Here is a 27716-nt window from a genome sequence, read left to right as displayed (position 1 = left end):
TACAGACAGCAACGGACTGTGACGACAACAACAACAAAATTCTTTGCGGAAGCCGGAGTGTGACATTATCAAATCCTGCTCGGAGTGACTACACCTCCTTTACTACATCAACATCAGCTGTGGCCAACAGCCGACAATTACAGCAGCGTTTACAGGTGTGCGCAGCTGGCAAGCACCAGCAAGTGAATGTGGCGACTTCAATAAGCCATCCCATTTCAAATGGTGATTTTCATATATGTTACAGCCAATGTTCTCTCTAAGCTGCGTGCGTGCGCAATTGTTTTCAGACCCCTTAGCGACTTTGTTTTCTAAAGAAAGTCGCTAAAAAAAGACGTGAAAGCGCGTATCGTTTTTACTCTCAACAAGCAGCAGGTGCTGTAACGCAGTCAGTTCTTCTTTTACTCTAATGCTGTTTTGTGGATCACAAGGTTTAAAACTACTTATAAACACACACACACAAAGTAACTCCACCAGAGTGCCTATTTCGGGTCACTTGCCGGTCCAAGCCCGGATAAAGGAGCAGGGTTGGAATTGTGACATTAAAAAAAACAATAATTGCTAAAAGAAATTTAATTTGTAGTTCTAAATAAACTCTAAAGCATTTAGGACATTTTTTACTCACTTTGTCTCTTCCACAATGTTATTTCTCTCTCCAACAACATAGGTTACAATTAGATTAGCATGATCAATTATGCAAATTAGGCGATGACGTCATTTAGCGACTTTTAGGACAACCAATAGCGATTTTCCTTACTGAGGAGTTGGCAACACTGCTGGCACGGTCTCTGCGCACAGAAAATCTGCGTTGCGCACAAAAAAAACATTAACCTGAATTGAAATTAAAATTAATACGTTAACAATTCTGTTTTGCAGTTAGTCAGTAAGTGACTGGCTGTTTCAGCTGCTGGGATTAGAACGATGCCACCTTATCCCATAGTCCAGCCAATCACGCAATTTACATTCCTTATGTGCTGACACCGGTGTTTTAGCTGGCAAAGCGGCGTGGCTGATGTGGAGTGAAGCCAAGTTGATGACAACGTGTACAACCATTGGAGATGTGAGCAGGACAGACGGTGTTCAACTGATGGAAAAAGTGTGGACTTTATACCAGTTTTTAAATTGTGTTGATAGGCCACGTAAAACCGGAGTTATGATAAAAAATAAAAATGCAATGAATACTATCGTTGTTTATATTTACTGCGGGAAGAAACGGTAAAAACTGCGTTTTATAAGGAAAACGCTCAAAAGCACTCTCCGCCTGTGAGCAAAAACAAAAAAACCCACCCTTTCCCATTGGTCGAAAAAAGTACCATGTCGACCAATCAAAAAAAATAATATGGCAACATGGCATTTAGTGGTTTAGGAAGGGGGAAATTTTAGGAGTGACGGCGGTGTTTTGAGATGTGAGAGATTTTCGACGTTTAGCGCAAATCTTGTGTAGTTAGTGTGTAGTGTAGTCAATAGTTTTGTTGTGTGTGTCAGAACAATGAGGCGACTGCTGAATGTTACAGGTGTTACAGGAGTGATACATCTCCTGTTGTCAGGCCTGCAGGTATCAGGCTGTTGTTCTCCTTTATCTCATAGTGGACAGAAATTATTTTTTGGAGTGGCTCAAATAATTTGTGTGGCATCAAATTTGATGCAGAACAGCTGATTGTTCTGTAAATAGTTTAAAATGTTTATTTTTAAAAAATGCCTTGGCTGCATTTTTAGGTAAACAGCTGCAAAAAACTTTGTTGTTTGCATAACTCAGTTTTTTGAAGAAGTAACTATATAATTAATTGCCCAATATTGGTCATTATATCCTGTATTTTGCAGACAGAGTTACAGACTCTCTCCCAGACCACAGACTCATACTCATAATACAAGTCAGAAGAAAAAAAGAAAGTTGTGTTTTCAAAATTGGAGTTCAAGTTATTTTTACTTCCAATAGTGTTAACATACTACACAGGTCATGAACAAGATTTTTATTCATTTTCATTGTAAGTGGGCTAAAGCAGTTAATTAAAAGTAGTCTAACATAAATGTAAATGCTGTAATTTGATTATTTTAATAAACCATGTAGCTTGGATGGATTTGATGCTGGCGTGACCACAGTTGTAGATCTGGTGACTGCGAAGACCAAGTGAGGATGGTGAACTCAATGTCATGTTCAAGAAAGCCGTTAGAGATCATGTGAGCTTTGTGATGTACTCTTCTGCATACCAGGGTTGTAACAAGTGGTTATTAGATATCATATTGCTTTCTTATGAGCTTAAAACTGTCTAGCCATTCCCTTCTGACCTCTGGTGTTTTTTCCAGAGAACTACCGCTCACTGGACATTTGATTCTTTTTCATACCTCTGTAAAACCTAGAGATCAGTTTGTAAAACACTCACACCAATCCATCTGGCACCGACAACCATGCCACACTCAAAGACACTTAAATCCTATTTTTACTTTTGTTTGAACTTCAGCAGATCTACATGCTTAACTTCACAGCATTCCTGCCATGTGCTGATTGGATATTTGAATTAAAGAGGAGTTGAATAGGTGTATCCAATAAAGAGGTTGGTGAATGTCTGTCACTGTGTGCTCAAAATTATGGCTCAGTTGTGTTAGTTGGTGGTCTGAATAAATTTGAGCGTATATTTTTGAGTAACCTGTTCTTAAACAGGCTAAACGAAATGCAGATTAAAGGTTATGAGTTAAACAGTGCAGAAATATTGTCAAAATCTTAGATTAAAGAAGGGTTGGTGTTAGGTGCTATTTGGTGCCCAACCTGCATTTTCAAAATGTCAGAAAGTAACCTACGTGTAAGGTGCTCTTTATAGAATCCATAGCAATAAAGAGTAGTCTCATTAGTCTCATTACCCAGTGATGGGCAGCAGGCTTAGCCTCAGATCCTGCAGCTTACTATATCCCAAACAAGTACTGAGGCATCATTAACAAAGGAAATCTTCTATTCCCTGTCGCACTTTATTTTGGTGCTTCTATCATGTTTGTCACTGCACGCCTGTGTTGATCTAAGAGCCCATCTGTTTGTCTGCATGCCTGTCTAATTGCGTAAGAAGGAAGGCATCTTACCGCTCTTCCTGTTGTTCTGGGTCTGCTGGGTTCTTTCATATTCTACCTGGGTGCAGTAATGAGGTTCACACGGCAACACAGAGAATTTATCCAGAAAATCTCTCAAGCTTTCATCTTTGCGTCTGCCTCTGTGTGTGCATGTGAGAGTGTGTGCAAGCATGTGTGTGTGTGTGTCTGTGGGATGCAAGAAAACTGCAATAATGCAAAGCTAACCTTTATGTATGAAGCAGACAAACACGGAGGCAAGTGAGCAAGGAACATGAGCACGTGTAGACGTCTGAAAAGGAACGCACACATCAGCAGATACATGCACGGACACAGACTGAGCACGAGCAGAAACATAACGAGGCAGGCTTGGACAGTTTGGAGAAAAAAGCCGACACAGTAAGAATGTGAAAATAGCGGGGAAAGGCAGACAGCCTGCACAGGAAAATGAATTAACAAAAGGAGGGGGGGGGGGGGGGGGGCATACAAGAAGGGGAGGTGTGTGACAGAACGACAGAGAAAGAAAGAGAGTGATAAAAGTTGGGCGTGGAGTTAAGGACCTCGTACTCGTGAAAGCTAAAAGAGGTGGCCTACGCAAACAGGAGACAAACAGAGAGAAGAAGAAGAGTGATGAGGATGAAAGGAGCCAAGACACGGCGACGAGTGGGAGGGGAGTGGATCACATGTTCACACTGTGTCTGCACCACATCCAGAAACAAGAGGAGGGAGGGAAAAGGAGAGGAGAAGAAGGGGTGGAGGAAATGGGGGAGGAAATCAAGGAGAAGGGTGAGATAACACTAAGACAAAGAGCATATGGAACGAGAGGGGAATGAGAAATGTGATAAAGGGAAGTGGGAGATGGAAGGGAGGTGAGAAAGACTGCATACCAGCGATGGGTGGTGTTGGTGCAGCATCGGAGGGACGGAGAAGCAAATGACGAGCTGCTGCGAGCAAGACGCACTCAGAGCACATTATGGATATTATTAGAAAGGGAAGAGAGGTAGCCTGGTGGGGGTCTGCAGTGAGAGATGCAGGGGGAAGTGTTTGAGAGCAGCGAGCTTGAGGATGAAAAGAAACTAAAAAAAAAAATGTCAGCATTCAAAAAAAAAAAAGACAGAAAGCATGAGGTAAAGGAAAACTTAAAGGAACACAGGAATGGTGGTGAAGTGAGCAACGAAGGGAGAAGTTGTATGGGAGGAGGGTGGGGGTGAAAACAAAATCTTTTGTAAACAAACCTGACAGGCGAAGCAGACAGACGGGCTAAAAAAAAAAAGAAAGATCTGTGTATTATTGCGGGGTGACTCAAAGCATGTCCCAATATGTCACTTCAGATTTGCTACATTTCCTCACTCACCCCACCCCACCCCGCAATGCCACACCACACCACCACCCCCTCACGCCTCAATCCTTCACTCCTTCCTTCCACCTCATCCTTCGCTCCACTGACTTTAGCCTTACCCTGCAAGCCACTCCACGGCAGGCGGCCACTGCCACACTGTGTGTGTGTGTGTGTGTGTGTGTGTGTGTGTGTGTGTGTGTGTGTGTGTGTGTGTATAAATGCATGGAACTAAAAGTACACCTCTCCATCCAACGTCCCTCTTTTCCTCTCCATTGCCCCATCTCTCTCTTCTCTCGCCTCTTTCCAGAACTGACTGTTACTTTGTGACTCCTGACTAATTTCCCTGCCACCTTCTGACAGACTCCGAATGTGTTTTTTGTGTTTTTTTGTGCTGAGGGAGAATGTTCAAGAAAGAATGCAAAAAATATAGGGATTGAAAACACTTTAACTTTTTCCCCCTTGGAGACAGCTAGGGGGTAACGCTTGGTACTCTTTTCTGAATTGAGTGATTTTTGTCATAGTTCTTATTTCTGTTTTCAGAACAGAATGACTGGGTGTTCTGAAAAATCCAGAACCTGTTCTAATCCTCATCAAACCAAGTCTTTATTGATACGTATCAAATGTTGGTAGGGTGCCAAATGTTGCCTTCGTCTATGGTCTATAACAGGGGTGGGAAACTCCAGGCCCCGAGGGCCGGTGTCCTGCAGGTTTTAGATCTCACCTCACTGTTGGTCCCCACAAGTATAGTGAAATGCCAATTTTCTGTCCTCACAAAGACGTCTAAACATGTACACACACACACTTTCTTCCCTGCACAGAATGAGAGCTGCACCCGGCCTGTGCAATGGGGCTTTATATTTTACCAATTATAAGTGAGCTTTGTTCAAATAAACTTTTCCAAATGTTTGCTAATCCCGTTTTGTCTTTTGGGTACTTTGGACAAAATCAAGAGCTGTAGCCCTGATGTGGAGCTCCACTGGTATTCTTGGTTTTTGTCTCAGATTAGATTTGATGGTTAGAAGGAGAGGTTTGCTGTAAAACTGTGGAACTACAGTGTCACCAAGTGGTCACAGCAGCACCCCTGCCCCCCCTTCGGCTGTAATGAAAAACTGTTGCATCCACTTATTGAGAAACTTACCCCAATTTGGATTCTAATTGGAATCTAGTGTACTTTTAGTGTACGCTACTTTGTGTGCTTCTTCAGCCATATACTTCTTTACTAGTATCTGTTTACTCAGTCCCTTCCAGAAGGCTTTACCTCCAGTTGCTGTCAAACAGTAAACAAATTTTGCCTACCCCCCTCCGCACTGTTCCTTTCAGCCCAATAGGAGGAGCTGGGCAAACAGCCGCCGGTGCAGCCAGGTGCGGTACAGACAACAAAGCCAGGTCTGTGGGGGAAAATCAAGCGTCAGAATGACTGGCAATGCTGGCAGCCGATAGCTGCGAATGGAAGGGAAACATACGGCTGCAAGCAGACACAGATAACAGTGCCACGGAAGAAATGTGGGGGCTGTGGTTGTCGATCCAGTGAATTACTCTAACAGCTGACATCAAGTATTATTTCCTATTTATTGGTCAAATCAATCCTGCAGGCCGGCTAGCTTGCCAGAAACAGCGAGCAATATGTTTCCATGTATTTCCCCAGACATTCAGTCTCTTTGCAGAATTTGAATGCTCAATCTTAAAGAGCCTACACACAAGCTATTATGATCGGTCTGCAAATAATCTGTGCGCAGAAGGCCTCAATAAATAAGCAATACTTACAGAGTAGTTGCAGAGCTACAGAATATGAGACGCTTCTTCAGCCTGAAAAAACACAAAAGCACAATGCATGCGTTACACAAGTGATGCAAGAGGTTTGTGTTAAAGTAAGAAAACATACACTTCTTTACTAGGACGATAAACAATTTATGGTATATACTTAAAGATCCCCTCCAGACAAGACCATTTAAACCACTTTACTTTGAATTCAAATTTATCTCATTTTCCACTGATGTACATTAAAAAAACTAATCAATAAGCTACAGTTGTTTTAAGTATAATGTTTCCAACTCAAGTAGATTCTTCATTTTCCATGTAAGCGATGTGGCAGTTTCTATATCACTCTGCTGGAGCATAGTTGGCTTCCAGTTTAATTGTAGTGTCATATAATCATGCTGTGAGAACAGCCATAGGTATGAAAACATATCTGTGGCTGTTCCACATGCATTACCATGCACTTCTTTGAAATGGAGGACGATTTGAAATTCTGCTCACATGCCTAACATCCAAACGGAGAAACACGATGCAAAGGCTCTGCTGGCCTCTAGTGTCTGACTCAACAGCTTGCACTGTGCAGTCAGCGTTAACCACGTACTGTTTTACTGCAACTCTGATATACAGTGGTTTAAAAAAAAATATGAAAGAGTATGAATTTTGGCTTACTTTTGAAGCAATTCGTGTCTGATGTATCGATCCGGAGCTCAACCGCTGACTTCATAAACATCGAACAGAGTCATTCTTAGATGAAAAACCTGATGAAAACAAACAAGTGGATCTTGGAGACATTCCCCTGGGATGGGAAACCTGTAATGAAATTTCCTATCTCCCGACTCTGTGCATTACTGATCTGACAAAAGCTTTTGTCGAAAGTACTTTGATGTCTAAACCTATGTTGTGAGACAAGTCGGATGACAAATGTATGACTACACCTCAGCTGTGCAGTTTCAGAAAATCAAAACAAAACAGAAGCTTCACGTACAGCAGAATGGTGCTGTGATCTTACAGTGATGTGAGATTACAGAGAGGGAAAAACACAGTTCACAATCGCTTTAACATGATGGGAACAAAGCCCATTCAAAGGAAGCGTAAGTGCGCTTTTGCCAACGTGATCAATATGTTCCAGCTTGTTGTGCTCAGCCTGTGAATGATGCAGAAATGGAAATAACCTTTGTGAATATTTTATGCGAACGTAAGTGTGTCTTTTGCACACTACCGGGCCTCTCCTACATCAATAACGCAGCTTTTCATCTATTATACAGCGAGTCGATTTAAACAGAGGAATGTGAGCAAGCAGCTAGTCATTATTAATCCTGATTAATTTACTGAGCCTGGCTTTTCTGAACTGATATGAAAATGACAGAAACTACAAATGCAGCCATCAACTCTGTTTCAAAATACTGAGATAAAAGAAAGATTAACGCCGTGGACCCTTTTTTTGTGCATGTCAATATAATACAGTAAACAACTGATATTCAGGTTTCCTTGAAGACGCCTCCACAGATTTAGAAGTGGGAGATCAAAACAAAATTACTGTTTTGGTCTCAACTCTGGAGTCGAACTCCAGAAGAACTGGGCCACCTCCCAGTATGCAGTGTTGAGGAGTAGTGTGACCTACATGTAATACTACATTTTGCAGTATTTTTCTGGTAGTTCTACTTTCTTATGTTAAAAGCAGTTCAAGCAGAAATACTCTTGTATTTTTCGTGTTATTTATTTACTATGGAAGGAAGTATGGTGGCACAGTGGTTAGCACTGTTGCCTCACAGCAAGACGGTCCTGAGTTCAATTCCACCATCAAGCTGGGGTCTTTCTTTTTGAGTTTTTTCATGTTCTCCCTGTGTTTGCGTGGGTTCTCCCCAGGTACTCCAGCTTCCTCCCACAGTCCAAAGACATGCACTTAGTAGGGATAGGTTAATTGATAACTCTAAATTGCCCATAGGCGTGAATGCGGGAGTGAATGTCAGTGTGAATGGTTGTCTCTGTCTACGCGTTAGCCCTGCGACAGACTGGCGACCTGTCCAGGGTGTACCCTGCCTCTCGCCCTAAGACAGCTGGGATAGGCTCCAGCCCCCCCGCGACCCTGAAAAAGGATAAGCGGAAGCGAATGGATGGATAGAAGGAAAAAAGTGATAATAATGGTAGTAATGTAAAGGTAATGGCTCGCCTGGTAGCTCGCATTGCTGTTTCACAGAAAGTGGGTTCTGGGTCTGAATCCACCAGCCAGGTGTAGTTTGCATGTTCTGTCCCTGTGCGGACCTCAGTTTAGTTCAAAGGTTGTATTAACATGAGTTTCTGAAAACACTACTGGCAAAGAATCAAAATACAGTTTATAAAATAACAACTATATATATATATATATATATATATATATATATATATATATATATATCTCATGCCAATGTTGTCAATAAACAACATTTATTCATTTGCATTACCTGGTCTCCTTGTCCTAGAGGAGTATTTTAAATTTTCAGAGACCCTTCAGTTCGGTGAAATTTAGTACTTTTGGTTAAGGTAAGAGTGGACTTGGCCAGAATGTTTGTCTACTTTCTGTCCCTGACATTTAGGTGATATTCTGCCAATACATAATCTGTTTATGGTCTGCTTTGGTGATTGCGTTCTTCTTTCCAGTGTTCTAAAAAGGTCCCTTTGCAATGGGGCATTATATGATTCAATCTGATCAGTGTTTGCGGTGCTGTTGTGAGACTGGACAGGGAGTTAGAGAGAGGGCAGTTAGTGTCAGCAATAATTTATGTAGGGGAGAGCTGGGAGGTTGTGTCTTGGAGGCTGGATTTAAGATGATTAAAATTTAAAATTGAGTTTCAGTGGGTCCCCTACCTACGGGCAGCAGGGTGTTGTGGTGGTTAGCACCGTCGCCTCACAGCAACAATGTCCTGGGTACAAATCCACCTGGCTGGGGCCTTTCTGTGTGGAGCATATTCTCTGCGTGGGTTCTCTGGCTTCCTCGCACAGTCCAAAGACATGAAGATAGTGTGGTTAGGTTAATTGGTGAGTCTTTGGTTGGTTATCTGTCTCTCTGTAATAACTCTATGACAGACTGGCAACCCCCCTCAATTAATTAGCTAAGCAGAAGAAAATGGATGGATATGGATCTACTGCTGCTCAGCAGGTATTTGTTGATGTTTGCCTGTGTACATGTAAAAATGTATCTGCAGAATTGTGCATGCAGACATGACTGAGTGGACCCCATACTTCACCAACATACAATGCAAAGGGCAGAATGAAACTATCAAATATTTTACTACTTAGAAGCCTTTCAGCTGTTGAGCTAAGATCAATTTTTCTCTTAATTACACAATCTAAAGACATTCATGGTTTTTGGACTTGCTATCACACATATCGGGAAACGTCTCTCTTGACTAGTCCTAAAACAAACTGATGATGTGTGCAGAGTGTACTATGCCTCTTACCCTGAGCCCGGTTCTGCTGGAGGTTTCTTCCTGTTAAAAGGGAGTTTTTTTTCCGTCTCTCCGTGCTTGCACAACTGAATTACCCTATCAAAGCTAAGACAGGCTGCAGATAGTTTCACTGACACTGATGTTTTGATCATTTAAAATGAGAAAGGAGATTAAATCACAAGTCGTTTTCATTATAAACTGTTAGAACTTAGACTCTTTACACTTACACTGGGGAGATTATTCCATTTTCGGAATTGAATCAAATAAGACCTGAATATCTTAAACAAACAAAAAAGAAAGAAACACTTCAGTACAAGAACTGGTCTATTCAAATGACAGAGATGTGATTGGGATAATAATCTCACAAGATAAACTTTGGTATATCAAGCAGACTGACTTTATTTGTAACTTCCAACTTCCATTGTAATTAATCATCATTAATCATCACCGGGATCGCATCAGTTAACAGTGTTATTGCCGCCGTCTCTATTACTTTCACAGTCACCATCCGCTCAAATAATGAAATTACATTATCTTAAACAGGCCGGTGACAAACGCTTTAATCTGCTGTGATATTGACAATCTCATTATCAGTTACATAGTAAGTAGCTTAAATACTGAGGACATTTTGCTCGACGGTGCTTGAACAGAAAGCCCGGTCTCGGCTTCACACGTCACTGTGTAAGACAATAATGCGCTGTATGTGACATTATTGTTTCAAACCCATAGAGGCTGCATGTACATTACAACTACACTGTGGTGACAATCCGTTTGTTTGACATTCGATCACACGCAATCCAGCAGCATGAAATATTCAGCAGGAAAGGAAATGTGAACTGAAATGCGAAGTTAGCGCCGAGACAGCGAGAGAGCTTGCGTACAGGGCAGCGGCAAAGCGGACTAAATAACGTCAGGCGACACAGTCGACGTTTGCTGCGTCTTTAACCCGTATCAACACATTTTTAAACTCAGCCTGACTCTAATGTGACCTCAATCATACAATCAGCCTTTAACCAGACACTGTGTATCTGCAGGATAATTATATATTGCTTTAAACTTCAGAGGAGGACACGTAAATACAGCGAGACGACAGCGATGTGATTATATGCGTTTGAGCTTTTACACGCGACCATTTTTTGTGCTATTGATTATCGTCTTTCGTGTCGGAGCGGCAGACTGACTGCCTTAAGGTGGTGACACATCGTTGCATCAGCGACACACAGCTGCTCTTTATTGCAGTGCAAAAACAAAGGGCACGGATACTGTATCACCGCGGACACAGGGCTCGTTAGACGTATGCTTTTTCACGTTCCCAAAAGAGCGTGAACAGAACATTGCTGTTGTAATTGCTGTTATCAGGGAGACTTAATGCAACTCACGCTGTTGTGTTTGAGGTCAAAGGTCAAAATGCTTGTTAGTATGTATGAATGTTACAATTATTGTCTGTATACGCAGCAATTTCAGCTGCATTTCGACAGTCCAACATGTACAGAGTCAAAGAAATCCATTTGTGACACCTGGTCACACTTTTGTATTTGTTTAGCCAGCAAGGTATTTATGAAAATGAAGGCTCATCATGCAGCTGGAATCCACGTGACTTCAAGTCAAACCATTTAACTTTTTTTTTTAATTGTTTTTTACGGTGTTTGACAAACTTGGTATGACTACTCGACTCACCCCATGACCACGAGAAAAACAGTAACAGTATTGACAACAATACATCGGTCATAATTGCTAGAGCATTTTATAAGATATTCAAGTGGTGACGTTGGTGAAACGGTGGAAAATGAGAGCAGGATTTTGTGTCTGAGCGAAGAAAGAAAAGCGTGTATGAGAAAGGAAACCGTCGTGCATTCGACTGCTCTAAGAGGAGTGTTGAACACAGTCCAACTTCCTCCGTGTCGCTTTGTGTCGTGCAGCGCAAAACGGCCAGACGATAAGTTGTTTGTGTAGGTGAAATGGAAGCTAGGTCACAAAATGTAAAAATGTCTTTGTCTAATAGTGTAGCGCCCACTGCTTGTGGTTATACGTTCAGAAAGCCGCTTAGCAACACATACAAGTCCAGCCAGAAGCAGGGGCATGAGCAATACTGCTCGGCAACACATTCAGTCACAGTTAAAGGAAAAGAATAAAATCAGCAGAGGCTGAGATGATTAAAGCACAATCAGATCAGACACAAGCGACGTCAACCAGTGATGTCACAGCATGTGCTTTAAAAATAAATAAATCAATTTAAAAAAAAAAAAAAGGAAAATCTGCAGCTAAACAAATCACCTGGTTTCACATCACCAGCTGGTGTGTACAGATGCTTAAGTCTCAAACCCACAAAGCATGGGACAGCAGCTGTTTTCTACACTGGGTCGCTGTTGGTGGTTTAGCCCCATTAACCTTCATATATATAAGGCTCTGCTGCCATCTGGTGGATGAAAGTCACGTGCCAGGTTCTATCAGGCAAACCACCAAGTATTAAAAACATTCTAGGTGGATTTACGCGTGAACAGCACCTCAGCTATGAAACAATTAACAAACATTTGTAAGAAACAAAAATGTGCATGTTGATGATGAAGTTTAGTCGCTTCATGTAAATGTTTGCTTCTGCCCCACAGTGCACGAGCACAGATCACACTGTTGCACATTGTGTGGATCTGGTGAAGCCACCTGTGTGAGCTGTTAATGTGCATGTATATAAGCGCAGGCATTCTCTGTAAGTTTTTTACTTTTTTTTTGCTTTGGCATGTTGATGGATTTATGAAGAAAAGCTTTTGTTGTCCCAGGAACGCAGCAATTAACTGAAATCCTGAGCAGAAAACGTTGGCAACACAAAGGCAGCGTAGCAGGAAAGTTCCATGCTTTCAGTGTGTGTGTACGTGCGCGCATGTTTGTGTTTGGAGACTGCATGTGTGCGGTGATTATGGGTTTCGGGATGAATGCCACTCTAGTCTAAAACAAGCTGTAGTAATGGCCGCTTTACTGCTGTGACTAAACATGCAAGCGCGAGTGTGAGTGTGTGTTTGTGTAAGACATCATGGGCACAAAGATCTCTTGGCACACCTGAAGTGGCTGACACACTTTTGACACACTCAGAGATACTAAAACATGATATAAATATCCAGTAACAACAAGTATTAGTGTAATACACTTATTTAAGATGAACAAATGAGCAAATAAGACTTGTAAGCAAGTATAACTGCATCCAAACCACAACTTGAGGCTCATCAACCCAAGCTGACTGGGCCAGGAGCATTGTCAGTTTTACAAAAATAACAAAAATAATAATAAAAACCAGCAAAGATAAGTGTAAGCTTACAAAAGCATCTGGATCACTTAAACAACCTGAAAAACGTCTACAAATGTAGATGATATAAAAGTAGCAAATCACTGACTGAACTGACAGATTCAGGTTTTCAGTTAGAGCTCGTTACTTTTCACCGCGAAGATCAAAAACACATACTGAACAGTAGCCACGTTATTACAGTGAAACAAAAGTCCGAGAATTAGTGAGAACAATGCGATTATACAAATAAATGAACACAGGAGTGTGTTCGGTGCTTTTTCCAGTGCTTCTTTTTGTTTAGGGACATGAATGGAGTCAGTTTTATCCACAGGTCAATAGACTGAGATAATGACTGATTATGTAAAAATAATTGTCATTTTAATCTCACATTTTCAGCATTTTTCCACTTCTTCGCTCCTCGACAGTTTTGCTTCCCCTCATTATTTGCGCCGATTCCCTCCCAAAAGCTACACAAGATCCAGTGTGTGTGAATGTGTGTCAGAGTGTGCGCGCATGTATGTGTCCCCTACGCCAAAACCAGGTCAGCAGTCATGCTCCACTTTCTCTCTCCAGAAAGTTGCGATGAGAGAACTTTTCCCCGTTGTCTCTGCTCGATCCACATCCGTGTCTGCGTGCGGTAAACGTGTCCGTTTACTGCCATCGCTCGCAAAGTTGATCCAGCATTGTTTCTGCCTCGTGGCTCTTTACTCGGCTCTTTCCGTGTGCTTTTCATTCCCTTGTGAACAGGAAGCAGAGAGAGAGAGAACGAGGGAGACGCTTCCGACATCAGATAGTGGCTGGAGTGACCTCTGAAGGGCGCTATGCAGGAAAGGTCAACAAATGTTCATCGAACTACTTTAGCGTGTTTAGTGTGCTTTGGAAAGTATCAGCATCAAAGCACTGAAGGTCTCACTGTCTGTGCCGATTGCCTCTCCTGGGCTGAGACGTGACAACGCAGGAAGTAGGACACAGCTATCCATGCCCTTGTCTACATACGTCTAAAATATCTGAATCGGTGCAGATTGTTCATCGATCGCTACTTTTTGGCACTGCGTTTTGCAACGATAGCCATATTTGCTACACAGCTATTAGTAGCTAACATGCATCTCTATGCCAGCAAACGTTTACACATTTTATGCTGAGGCGATGTTTTTCAGAGAGCACTGTTTCTTATTTGCAGATGATTCTCAGAGAGTAGGAGGTAGCAGAGTTAGGGCCACAGTTCTTTCACAGGGCTGATAATGACAGATCGTTAGTGGGAGTTAACCTCATACTGTATTTCCTCATTCGCAATTTTGTTGTCTGTGCGATAAAAAAGGAAGCAATTAAATCTCTGATTGCTGCTTACTGTAAGTGTTACTTCCCATGCAGTCCAATCTTATGGACATAAATGAGATAAAGAGGTCATTTTCCATGCCTAACCACATGTAGTACTACATAGTATATTGATAAGGAGGCGGGTTTTGGGGTTATTGCGTTTTCTTAGTAGCATGCAGGCCTATCTTTGGGAACAAATGTGTTAATCTATAGCACAACTACACTAGCATCACTGGGGAAATTTAAAGCTCATGTGAGAATCAAACCTTTCAGCTGTTACTTTTTCGGTGAAGTCACTTATATCACGGTGCCCACATAATTTGCTTTTTCCCCTTTCAAATGCACAGGCGTAAAGGTCACAATAACGTTACACAAGTGGGGGGAAAATCCAGTTTATAAAATATGGTCACTGAGAGGAAACCTCAGCCTCGGGGAGATGTGATATGTGAAAATGCGATCTCGTCGCCTACAGGAGCGAGGAGGGTGTCATATATCAACCGCTTGAAAAAAAAAATAAAAGGAGGAGCAGAAGGATGGAGTGGGGTGAGAGGATGGGGGAGTTCACTGTGTTAATGCAACATTTGCTTCTTCCAAATATATGATGCTCCTCACTAGTTTTTTAGCAATAGAAAGAAGAAAGACAGGACATGTGATAAAATGGACAGAGGGGAGAAGACGGGCAGGGCAGCGCTGAGAAGTAGAGGAAGCGACTGCTCTACTTTTATGGAGTTTTTTTCCTATCGGCTCTATAACAGTAATGGATAGAGTGGTGGGGAAGCTAATGGTGAAATAAGACGTAATACAGCATGACGAGACGGGGAGGAAATCAATGCTTCTCCTCTTTTATTGTTACTGCCTTCTGTTAGAGGTGCCGTGTGAGGTCATAACGGTGAATCTGACTGAATCTTCTCACCTGTTCGAATGATATTTGGATTTCCTGATTAGATTCAAGGTCAGGATTGTTGTTCAGAGGTTGTTGTGTCTGTGATCAGTCCTACATCTCCCCCCCTCCTCCTTTTGTGATTATCTTTTGGATAATTTTATTTTCTAGCTTTTAAGAATCTGTCAAATGGAAAAATGAGATTTAGGGTAATCTGGTCTGTGTCCATTTTGGATTCTTCTTAGCCTGCGTGTCCTGCATGCTGATGTCTTTTGCTCTACTTTACTACGCTGTATTTTACATGATCTATTTATTCCCACATCTGAATTATTTATAACCTCTTATCAATTTAGATTCTTTAAATTGGCCCGATTCTCAGTTCCTCTCTCTATATATTATTCTTTAAATTCCCTTTTTGTAGTCTTTCATTTGTGTTAAAGAAAGATTAGACAACAACAAACTCCACTACCTCTCAGCTGGTTTGGTGTCTCTCCACTGCCTCTCCAAGCTGCTATCTTTAGACTTGTTACCCCTCCCACTCCTGCTCCGATATAGCTGAAGATAGACATTTCTAACTTTGCAGTCTTCCAAATTATCCAATCCGTCACCTAAAATTGCAAAGATTTTCTTGCCCTTGCTCCTTGTCTTAGACTCTATCTCACCTCGCTGCTGCACTCTCTATCAGCTATCAGTCAGTTCCTCTGACAGTATCTTCTCTTTTCCCTACATCTCTCCTGTTTTGTCTTTCTTACCTCTCTCACTGTGTTCTGTCTGAATCCTTTCTTCTCTCTATGCATCCTTCCTCTCTTCTTTCATCTCCCTCAGCCTGTGCCTGTACATTCTCGCTCTCAGTGTTTTTATTTTTCTCTTCATCACATGTCGTCTCCGGCATGGCAGCTCTCCTCGCCGTGTATAATGAGGACGGGGAAGAAGAACGCATCCTGATAGGATGGAGGCCGATCCCTCTCACCCTCTCTCGCCTCTCCTCCCCCTGCGTTGTCTTGCTCTGCCTCCTCATCCCTCTCTCTCCTTCCTCTTCCTCTATCTTCCCTCCTCCTCTGCTCCTGCTCTTCTTCCTCGTCATCGTCACCTTCCCCTTCAAGCACTCCTCTGGTCTCCTCGTTGTTCTGTCTTGAACCTAACCCAAGGAATCCTCCACCACCTCCACCCCCTCCACCACTTACCCCTCCTCCTCCTCCATCTTCCCTACTTCCTCCCAGCCCACCCCCCATGCTTCTTGAATGAAACAGGCTGTTCTGGCGACCACCTCCAAGTCTCCCGAGAGAGAACCCGCTCCGACTGAGCACCAGTCTCCCTCCCATACCCCCACCTCCTTGCCCTGCTGCTCTGATCCCTGCCACTGTAGCGTTCAGGAGGGCTGTGGTTCCCATTGAAGCCCTTAGCCTGGATGGAAGACTGGCACTCGATGTGGTCCGCCGGCATCGGGGGCAGCTCTGAAGGAGGTAAGCCGAGTTGAACACCACAGGCAAAGCCAGAGGAGGGGGGTTGGTCCCCTGGCTGGGAGTGATGCCTTGAGGCCCAGAGATAGGTGTGGAGGCTGTAGGGTTTGTCCCCCCACTCGTTTCTAAGTCCATAAGGAGGGCTTCAGAGTAGCTCGGGACCATCTGTTGGTTACAGCGAATGTGCCACTCCAATTCTGTCATGTCCACCGTGTTGACACGAGAGATGGCTCTGTAGCTTGTCCCATTCACACCAATGCCAATCGAAATTCCTCCTGGGTGGATTCCATTCTCAGTCCCTCCTTCAACGCCGTCCCCTCTTCCACCTCCGCCTGGCCCTCCTCCACCGACTCCCCCAACGGTATCCTCGTCCTCCCCGAACAGCTTCTCCACGTGGTAGTGGACATACGCTGTGCGGTATTCCGACACAACTCGCAGCGGCCACGACAGGAGGAAAGCTGAAGCCAGCCAGAACACCTTGTGCCTGGAGAACCACGGCTGGTGAGCCGGATCGGAGAATGCTAGGATGTGTTCGCGGAAATCCACGTTTTTAAGGTGCATTCCCTCCCTGGCCTCCATGTAGTCATCAAGCCCCTCGTTCTCCCCAAAGAAGCGTGCTCGCTTGCAATTACAGAGAAAAAAATCAAAAAGTAAAACACTGTATAAGATTTAATGCTAAATTATTACCAATATTTAAGAAATTTACTGATTCAAATGCTTCGTATTTTTGATTTAAAATGAAAATGGACATTTGTTTAAGCTTAAAAAAAATAAAGAACAAAATGAATCGCATTCATTGATCCCTCACATCTTACCTGGGTGAGGTAGGCAGCTTCAGCACGTGCACTTGAAAAGCTAAAGAACACAAAAATGAGTCACTATCTATTTCACCTTAAAAAGAAGGTAAACCTTTTAACAATCAAAGTCATACAGGTTTAAATTTGATGTCTCGCTGATACCTGAAACACTTTGTGAAACGCAGGCGAACAGCAGGGTGTTGCTGCAGGTCCAACAGCTCCTTTGACACGTCTTTGACACCATAGCGGGCGTAGTCAAACTCAGAACTTGAGGCATGAGTGTTCACCCGCTCATGGTAGACCTGAAGAAGAAAAAAGCAGGGCACGGACAAAGAGGTCGAATAATGATGAAGAAAAAAGGAGAGGAGGAAGGAAAGCAGGATGTGTGATACTAGAGGGACATTTTTATTTTCAAAATATGTTCCAGCACGAATAAAACTCAGCTGTATGGAATTTTTTGCCTTCTGTGAACAGCTGTTTGTCACAGCTCAACAACATTCACTATATCAAAAGCAGTCAGGATAACAGGAAGGGTGAAACGTGAGTGTGTAGAACCAGAAAAGTGTCCTCACCTGTGTGGTCGTATATGCATCTCCATTGCGGTATCTTGTCACCTGTCTGGTCCTCCTCACGTAGTGATAGCTGATGGCCTTCCACCAAATACAGGGTGTGGCCTGCTGAAGTCTCTGCACACGCTCGTATACTTCCTGTGTAAAACAATGAGGTAAAACAAGGCTGCTTTAAAACATGTCACAATGTTTTACACTTTCTACAACCAACTTGCTGCCTGATGTGTTAAAAACGAGATAAAGACATAACATTGCCTAAAACGTGCAATCACAGCAGAAGCAGAAAGAGTTGTTTTACTATCTGCATACAGTTTAAAGCTGTGCAGGCTGGTGATGGTTTGGTTATTGTGGGATTATTTTTGTCCTTCTATCGTTTCCTTCTTAGTAGAGACAGACAAACAGCTCTACGTTTGGAGACAGACAAAGGACAGGCCAGAAGTAACCAAAAAACAGCAAAACCCTCGGTCAGCTAATTTCCACATGTAGGGAAGGAAGCTGTATAATGACGCTCCTCATGAAATATTACAAATTTAATTCAGGCTTCCTTGAAGTGAGGATTTTCTTTTTTTAATCATTATTTTTACTGGTTTAACCATTTTAAGGATTCCAGACACAAAAAACAATCACTAAGTGAACAGATTTGTTTTTTTAATAACAGGTCTTTCTAGATTTCTCTTTCAGCGTCTTTCTGTTTCGTGCTGGAATCACCTCACTCGAGCCCATTACACCCACCTTCAAAATACAGGCTATAACTTTGACACATACCTGGAATTCAGCATGAGCCAACATGGCCGTCTTGGAGAAGCAGTGCCAACACTCCACCAGGTAAACCACATACAGCATGGCCAGGAAGGCCAGTGGGATGTACACGTAACCACTAGAACACGGACTTTCCAAATGCTGGATGTAATAGGCCGCCGAGGTGCCGTCAGCAGATACGGAGGAGGAGCCCAGAACGGGTACGCGACAGAGAGCGCACCAGGCCAGCGTGGCAAAACAGCCGTACATGAGGAGGGTCAGGAGGAGGCACTTCCAGTGGGACTCCCGACAAAGGGAAGAGGCCAGAGACTGTTGGACTGGCCGTTGCTGTGGAGGCACAGAGAGGAAAAAAACAGCTGAGCCACAAGACTACACACATTGGCAGCCACGAGAGTGATAAACAACGCAACATGCCTCTAAATATGCCTCATTAATAAAGCCAGACAGGTGACAATCAATGCTGCTGAACACAAAATGTTTGTAAAGGACGCAACACAGGTTTTCTGTACCTGCTGAGGTTTTAATAACCACATTCTTCCTGTTTGGTAAACAGTGTCACATTACAGAGAAAGTGTGTAAGCTGAGGTCTTCACCAAAGGAATGCATTACGCTGCCCCACTCCCATCACAGGATAAGTGCTGCATATTAGGAACACACACACACTGCTTATGCCACTCTCTAAGTGCACACAGCCTGACTTGCACTGTGGAGACATCATATTACAGCGCACTCAAACACACACATATACGTACGCACACACATTTGAGATATACAGACATAGATGGTCTAATGCGCCTCATTCTTTTCAGTCTTGCTATCTCTATCCATACTCACGCCAGCATGCACGTTTCTCAGCACTGTAATGCAGCCAGCGGAGAGTATGTGAATAATTTAGATGAGAACGATGCTTCTAGACGGTTCTCTAGCCAACTGACTCCGCTCCAACATCAGGAGCATATCAGCATTGCTGCAGTTTGTGTGTGTGTGAATGAAGGACAGAAAGACAGACTGCTTGTGCCAAAAGGAAAAAAAAACAAACATACCTCATTTTTATGCATACCTCATAAAAACGTGATGAGAAAGGAACACATTTAACACACACCTGAACTGTTTCATGTGACAAAGGGTGCTTATTTGTGTCTGCGTTGATGTCTCCCCTGTGGTGAAGGCGACAAGGCGAAAGAGCAACAAAGCAGATGACGAAAAGAAGGAAAAAAAAGATGGGATGACACCATTGTCCTTTCCTCCTCTCAGTCAAGTCTGCTCGTCCTGTCAGCACATCACGCCCTCCATTTATCTCACACACTGGCCCCTCTCCTCCCTCCTTCTACAGTATATCACTCACACACACACTCTCATATCCTTCACTTTCTCCCTGCGCACCACAACAGAGCCTCAATTTGCTATTTGCTATATTTGCTAGCAGATCTTGGTGGATGCACAGCACACAAACACGCACAAATGTGCACCCATGATTTCAGAGGACATTTGCGCGTCTTGCCTGAAACATATACCAATGTTACTGCAAATCTTACCTTATCCTCAGCTGATAATATGTCTGTACCTTAACCTTTAATGATTTACTTTTTGTGTCTATACGTGACTGTGCAAACAGACTCAGGCTCACATTAACTGTACACACACACACAGACATTTTTCACTACTGTACGTCAAGGGCGAGCAGTGAAAGGCAGAGAGAAGGGCATCTACACTCCACCAGTCTGTTATCACTCTGCAAAAGCTGCCAAAAAGCATCCAAGTGCAGGCCTTAAGATTCTAAAAATAGGTTTGCTGCCTTTAAGAAAATGAAAATGATCCGTGGTACCAACTTCATATCATATTTAATGCTTCTCGTATTCACATCTTCTTTCATTTGTTTATTCTTATGCAATCTCTTTTTCCTCCTCCTCCCCCAAATCTACTCCCCGAGCTCCTAAGCATTTTGTACCCACCAATCAGAACTTTTACCTCGCCTCACTCTGTCCTCGCCTGCCAACCCCACCCTCCATGTCTCCTCTGTTACATCCTCTTTCAAAGTCTGTCTGTAAGTGGATTGATTGGGCTAAGAGTGTAGCGTAGGGGGAGGGGATGAGGAGTGTGAGGGGAGACAGAGAAACGGTCATGAACTTTGCAAGTATGAAAGGAAGCTAAATAAGAAGAGGAGGATGAGGAGAGAGGGAGAGAAGCTAAAGAGCCAGCAGCAGTGACAGAGTGCACCTCTCTCCAGAGAACTCCACTGCCAAAATCCATCCTTTTCCACCGTCTCCCTCCCTCTTGTGCCCTTATTTTGTCCTTCTGGCACCAAACCTCTTTTGTCGTTTACCTATTACCCAAAAGAAGAAGAAAATACTCCAGCAGTACCAAAAAAAATGTGTCAAGCATTTTCAACAAGAATCTGCAGCCGTGATGCCAGTGTGGGTACAATCAGCCCAAGACAGGAGTCAGATTATTCCTGTAAGCACTTATCCCAGTCAGCTTTTGTCAGTATGAGCCATTCTCTGTCCCACAGGTGAAGAAACCTGAGTGCCAGAGCTTTAGCACGACTTAGTGAGCATAGTCAAATAAACCAGTGCCGTAAGTCACCACACAAATTCCAGTGAAAGATGAAACATCAGAGCACTCTGTCAACCATCAACTCTGCATGACGCCAGCTATTTACAGTAATGGGAATTATACACCATATATGGGACTGAGAGGCCATTTTTATTATTACACAGCCACTAATGGAGGGTCAAATTCCAAATCCAGCAACAATGCACACAAGTAGTTGTCTTCAGAAAACTGAAAGTCTTTAGTGGAGTAGAAGTAACTTCAAAGGAGGAAAAGCTCCTACTAACACCTCCTTAGTAATTATTATTCTACCAGGATATTTGAGCCTACAACAAATTAAAAAAAAAAAAACCAGAGTGTGCAACTATGTGGACCAGAAAATATTTTTAGGTGAGGCAAAGGATTGCTGAAAGAACTGATTTAGAAAAAACAAACAAAGATTTTGTACTACAAAAATAGCAAAAAAGAAAACTTTACTGAAAACCAAAAAAGCTTTAGGCAGGGGATTTGGAAGGCTATTGTCAATATTCAGCCCAATTCATGAATAATTATCAGCAGCAGAAACCAGGCGTGTTGCATTTCTGGGTCCTTAATTATTGTTGACTTATTATTCTCATCGTAACCATGTGACAGCTTAAAACGACAGCTTGACAACTTAGGTGAGATTTACAGCATGAACGGGAGCCACAGCTCAGTGTCCTCTGAAAGCATGCAGATTCAGTCATAGACTGTAGGTAAAAGATGGTCTGAGATTGCAGGTCTAAAAGCTGAAGCAAAATTGAGTATTTTGGTCTAAATAACCCAAAATGTGATGTCCACACATGTGGACGCCACGTCCTAGGAGGTTAAAGAGGTCAAGTCAGAAAGCTGTTATACACCTTTTCGCAGTCACAGCTACGGAAAGGTACATCCAACATTTATACTGTATTTGTTTGCAAAAAGACCTCAAGTTGTCCAGAAGTCTGTGGAGAACGAACTAGGGCTGCCACGATTGCGTCGACTATTAAAAACGTCGACGACTGATTTAATAGTCGACGCGTCGTTTGAAGCTTTGTAAGATCACAAAAGACGCAGGAATAAGTACCGGTAGTAGGATTTAAGAGTGTAATAACGGACTGAAACAGAAGATGGCAGCACTGCATGTACAAGGATGCCAGCTGCCGTTAAACCCCGAAGAAGAAGAAACGGTGTCCCATATTTCATAGTGCAGCCTAGCGTAGTTTTCAATGATGGCGGCCGCTAGTTAGTTTTAATATTACTCTTATTATTCTTTCTGGGTCACAAAATAAAGTTTAACATATTTTCAGGTGAGAATGTAGCTGTGTAAACCTCAAATATCTGCTCGGTTTATCAAGATACCACATATTTTCAAAAGCGCTCCGACGTTTTCGGAGATGTCTGTTTCACCGAAACAATCTGCAAATGTCATTAAAATTTAATAAACTATCATCTTGTCGTTATTTTTAGTTAGCACATACCTTAAACACTTCAAGCTGTAAGCTAATGATAGTTATATAAGAGCAGATGCTGCTGGTGCAATAAGCTGTACGTTTTACGTCCAATGGATGATGATCTGATTAGTCGACTAATCGCAAAAATAATCGGTGACTAGTCAAAATAATCGTTTGTGGCAGCCCTAGAACGAACAATGATCTATGACATCAGTAAACGCTTTCTTTGCTACTGAATGAACACAATCAGATGTTGTATTCACTGCAGAGTAAGGTTAACTATGTTGAATAGACTCCACTAACTTTTAGCAACGCTGATCTTTCATATATCATCTTCAGAGGAATGTTTTTTGTTTGTTTACTTAACACTGATCTGTGAATCGTTCAGGCATAAAAAGGCACCTAACTCAAAAGATGAACCAGTGTTGTGTCTACACTAAAACAAACAACAGTATTGAACAGTATCTGAAATTAACGTTAAGAAACAAGAGAAAAAGTCTAGCAAAGACCTGACACAGGACCTGAGAGAGGCTGAACCTTCAGTTGATCCATCTGCTGTACACTGAAGCCTCATCAGAAACAGTCTCAGTGGACGGGTGGCTGTCAGGAAGTCATTTTTAATGAAGGGAAATGGAGCAGAGGCTGAGGTATACCAAATTACACAAGAAATGGACTGGATATCTGTGACAACAGGACATATGGAGTGATGAATCCAAATGTGAAGATGCTGGTTCAAATAGTTTTCACGTATGTATGGATGGAGAAGGTCAGAGGAGTTACACTGTGGGCGTCTACAGCCCTTTGTAAAACACAGTTTGGCTCTGTCATGGTTTGGAGCTGCTTTCAGCCACTGGTGTTGGAGATCTTGTCAAAATTGATGGAATTACAAAGGCAGAAAATTGCCAACAGATTTTCATCTTACCCCACTAAAATATTTACTTTCACGCTTGTTCAAATTGTACAAATCTGTTTTCCCTTACATACTGCAAGAAATGAGGGGTGACTCAAGACTTTTGCCCACCACCTACCACCTGAAGGACTGACCAACAATCAACACTTTTGTCTATAAAAACAACTCTGGCTGCAACAGATCAAAGTGAAATCTCAGTTTCCTTGACACCATTATGCAAATAAATCTATATAGCCCAGCCTGGAGGGTGTCATCTTTCCTATTTCATACTGAAAGTCTGAACTGCTCTCCTTAGAAGCTCTTTTGAAGAGGGCGAGTGGCTCTGACACGACATATTCTGTTGCATTAATGGCATCGTTTCAGGGTTAAATATGCATAAAACATACTACTTGACAAAGTTTTGCTGGGCTCAAAACGCAGACACTTTGACACAATCTACATTCGAGAAGCATCCCGAGCACCCACAATGACTGCAGATGGCTGTTTTTTTATATCTTGGACCAGCTTGATCTGTGAACAAGATTTTAAAGAAGTAATTTTGAACATCCTGAGCAAACATCCGATACATCCTGCTTCTACTAACTAAAACACTCACAGACCTTTCCCCGTTAACCGTGTTTGTGCGCTTCGCACGAAAGGATCGTACAACCCTCTCTCCGTATTAAGGTGTCTAATAGAAAACGTGTGCTGCTCTCCCGTCCTTCCGTGCTTCAGCTCATACTGATTCAGCTGGTTAGGTGTGACTGGAGCAGCTATAATTAGCAATCCTAGCGTGTGGGTGGCAAATGAAGTGAGGGAGCGAAGAAAGGAAAATGTGCTGCTGATGCTTACAGTGCTCTGCTAAAAATTATGTCATTTCAACACAACTGGAGGGAGTCATTTGGAGATGTCAGGTTTCTACTAACTGTTCGGTGGCAGCAAACAAATTATTACCACTTGATGTGGCAGCAGTGTGTCATCATACACTCATAACGCTATCATCATTATTGCTCCGTGTTGGAGTGTGCTCAGTGGAGACTACAGACCAAACAATGACATCTCCTATTCATAAATTAAATATCAGTGAAGGCAGAGGTTGGCCTATACGTGAGCCTGAATCCATGTTAGTTACAATACTGTAGATCCGAATGGTGGATGCTAAAAGTTTTCACAGAAACCTCTCAGTATAAGTCTAGTCTCCATCCGTATGTAGAAGGTCATTGCTTGCTAATATATAACTGTTATTGTAGCAAATGACAACAACAGTATCAACAAGATACTATCACAGGCATGAAGAAATAAAGAAAAATCATGTTTAATATCAAACATAATGACTGAATACAAACATTCAAACAAAGAATTGAGAGCATTGCTTGTGTGTTAATTTTAGAAAAAGCTATTCTTGTTTGTCTCTCAGCGAGTTGTAACGTTTCTCTTTGTCGAGTCAGGTTTTGTGGCTGTTGACACATTTAGTTTCTATTCTTGTTAAGTTTACATGCTTTTTTCAGCTCCTCTGGCTCTTTTCACATGACAGTTTTCCCTCGCCCTCCTGATGATGAGCGGCGTCTCATGTGGTGGAATGTAGTTTTCATGATTCGCGAGTGAAACTTAGAAGGAAATTAGAAACACCTGCTTTGATGTGACGAACCTTCCCGCTAATGGAAATATGGCACGAGTGTTTGTATGTATGGAAGAGTATGAGCTACAATTTTAAATCTTAATCATTCAATTCTGCTTCATTTGTAGCAATGCCTGCATAAGAGTGCATACATGTATGCATTCCCATGTGGCGCAAAGTGAATGCAATTGAGGGAAATATGAGTGTGGAAACGCTTGAGTGGGAGAGTCGAGTACGATGGGGGATAGGAGGACGAGGCTGTAAACTCCACTGGGCAAAAAAACAGGAAGGAAACCAGGAGGGGAAGATGAAAAGAGTAATGGAGGCAGAGAAGAGATGCAGGTTGAAATCATTGCATTACACTGCACTGTCTGCACTGCAGGAACGGATACAGACAGAGGACTGTAAGTGAAAGGTATCTTTTAACAGGCGTTCCTAGTCCACACATTACATCCATTGGTTTATGAATTATCACTTCTCAGGTGCCAAACGCTTAATTTATCTCTTATTTTCAGTTTTATTAGTCCTTATTTGTAAGTACTGTGTATTTCAAAGTATTTGGACAATTAATACACTTACTCTGCTTGCCACCCAGCCAAGGTATTTAAAGCCCAATAAAACCAAAGTAGTCTTTTAATGGACTACTCACTTGAGAGATGAATGACGTGCCTCTCATTTTCTCTTCAGTTAATCTGTCACTGCAATTTTTATTTGAATGTTTCCAGATATGTAATTCAAATAAGCAAAAAAGGGCTTTTATTTAATGGACAACTAACATAATAGTAGCAGCCTTATAGCATTCATACATGTGACCAAGAGGCTTGCCATAAGACTGGGAGCCTTGTACTGCCTCACCTGACCACCAAGTGTGACACAAGCATATTGCCACTGGCAGGCTGCTTGCATTACAACACACCCCACCTTTGTCTTCAAATCGTTCAGTGGGAATGCGTTAGTAGCCTCTGTCACGCTAGTAAACTTGTCATAAACTCCACTGGTAAATTACATTAATAATATTATTATATTTTTTTCATGATAAAGTGCGTTTAAGTGGATGATGCTGATTGTTCTAAGTCTGGTAATATAGTAATCACACAGTGATTCAAGGCAAGATGTAAACATAAACATTTGAGCCCTGTGTGAGGACTTTCAGCAGCAGGAGGCAGGCTTCAGTAGTTAGGGATGTGTGTAATAAGGACAAGGATATCTGCTAATGAGCTTTGTATGTGTTCGTAAAATTAGCTGAAAATCAGAAGAAAACACACTGCTGAGTAGGTACACTGTAACATATTGTAACTCCCGGGGTGAAAATCCTGACATACTGCTAGGGTTTTCCGTGATTTCACATTACGTGTCCTTGTGTAATTCTGGCTGTAAGGTGGGTGTGTGGCTAAACTGTGATGTCACCCTCTTGCATCTCTGTGGTGACAGCTGGCAGGTAGACGTGGTCTACTATACAGAAAAGACCATCCATCCCAAGAGTAACACATCACGCAGCCCTGTCAGACATATCGCATCAATACTAAGCCCCCTACCACCCCTATCTGTTTACTAAAGCCACAGCCTGATCTCCATTCACACTAAACCAAGCTCCTCCGTGTCCTTGCGTGAGGCATCACGGAGGGAACAACGGCAAAGACATGTTTTGTCAATGAAAGAGCACACTGATAAGCGTATGTACTATACATGGAGACGGCAGGCTGTTTGGGACACAGAAATTGTGTCATTGATAGTTCTTCTGTGAGCGAAAACACATCCACCTTTAGGTAAACTGGACCCTTGTTTGAAATGTAAACCCCAAGGAGACAGGAAAAAATGTCCTTACCTGCTCTCTTTCCGACCCTTCCTCCAAAATGGGCTCTTCTGCGGCGGCCGTCTCCTCCTCCGTCTGCATTTTCTTTCCTGCCACTCCTTCCCTTCCTCAGAACGGGGCACAGGCAGCTCCCTCCCCGGTAACCTCCGAAGGCAGGGACCTCCCCGGCGGAGCAGGGAGCTCGGTCACCCCATCCGCCGCAAGTCGGTATATAATTTCACGATGGCGGGGCCTGCGGCAAATAGGCATCATCTACTCCTGGTTTATAGGTAGCCCCTGCCTCCTGTCCGCATCCTCTCGCGCTGGCCCCGCTTACTGCTTTGGTTCCACCTGCTCCATCCTCCGGCTCCGCGCTCACAGAAAGACGGCACGAAGCAGCCAAAGTCAAAGCCCCGTCACCCTCCGTAACCACCGTCTCCGCTGACGCCACCTCCAGTGATGCTCGAGCTACACAAGCGTGTGTATGTGCACGTGGGAGCGCGTGACCGACAGCGCAAGGGGGTGGGGGGGGCAACCGGAGTCAAGGATTTCTCCAGCTACACCCCACCGATTTTTAGAATTTTTGCGCAAAGGTGAAGAGGAGAAACGGGCAGCATCGAAGTACGGCAACCAAAACACGAATGTCCGTCTCCGTTTAACTTTATTCGGTCGTGTTTGCACCTTGCTCTGGGTCCCCATTGACGTCATATACCAACAACCCCGCCCCATCTATTCACCTGATCACGTGCACCAGCGCGAGTCTCCCCCGTAGAGCTAGACACGCGCCCAC

General features: G+C 42.9%; 1 protein-coding gene and 1 long non-coding RNA gene across 2 annotated transcripts; both read right to left on the bottom strand.

The window, feature by feature from the left end:
* Positions 1-5719: 5719 nt before the first annotated feature.
* On the bottom strand, positions 5720-6898 carry LOC146715082 (uncharacterized). Its single transcript, XR_014919330.1, has 3 exons — positions 6815-6898; positions 6155-6196; positions 5720-5778 (listed from the first exon to the last, which is right to left on the bottom strand). It is a non-coding gene; the product is annotated as an uncharacterized LOC146715082 (long non-coding RNA).
* A 3051-nt stretch (positions 6899-9949) lies between these two features.
* LOC146715081 (transmembrane protein 151A) lies at positions 9950-27586 on the bottom strand. Its single transcript, XM_085451503.1, has 6 exons — positions 26960-27586; positions 18633-18953; positions 17871-18005; positions 17461-17600; positions 17317-17356; positions 9950-17122 (listed from the first exon to the last, which is right to left on the bottom strand). Exons 1-6 carry the CDS (start codon positions 27026-27028, stop codon positions 15914-15916), a joined length of 1914 nt encoding a protein of 637 aa, XP_085307629.1. The 5' UTR covers positions 27029-27586; the 3' UTR covers positions 9950-15913.
* Between the last annotated feature and the right edge of the window lie 130 nt (positions 27587-27716).

The sequence above is a fragment of the Copadichromis virginalis genome, linkage group LG3 (assembly GCF_057382275.1).
Source record: "Copadichromis virginalis isolate Kocher_CV1m ecotype Utaka linkage group LG3, C_Virginalis_male_GT1.1, whole genome shotgun sequence".
Classification (NCBI taxonomy): domain Eukaryota; kingdom Metazoa; phylum Chordata; class Actinopteri; order Cichliformes; family Cichlidae; genus Copadichromis; species Copadichromis virginalis.
The sequence above is the reverse complement of the archived record's forward strand: the minus strand, read 5'-3'. Positions and strand labels throughout refer to the sequence as shown.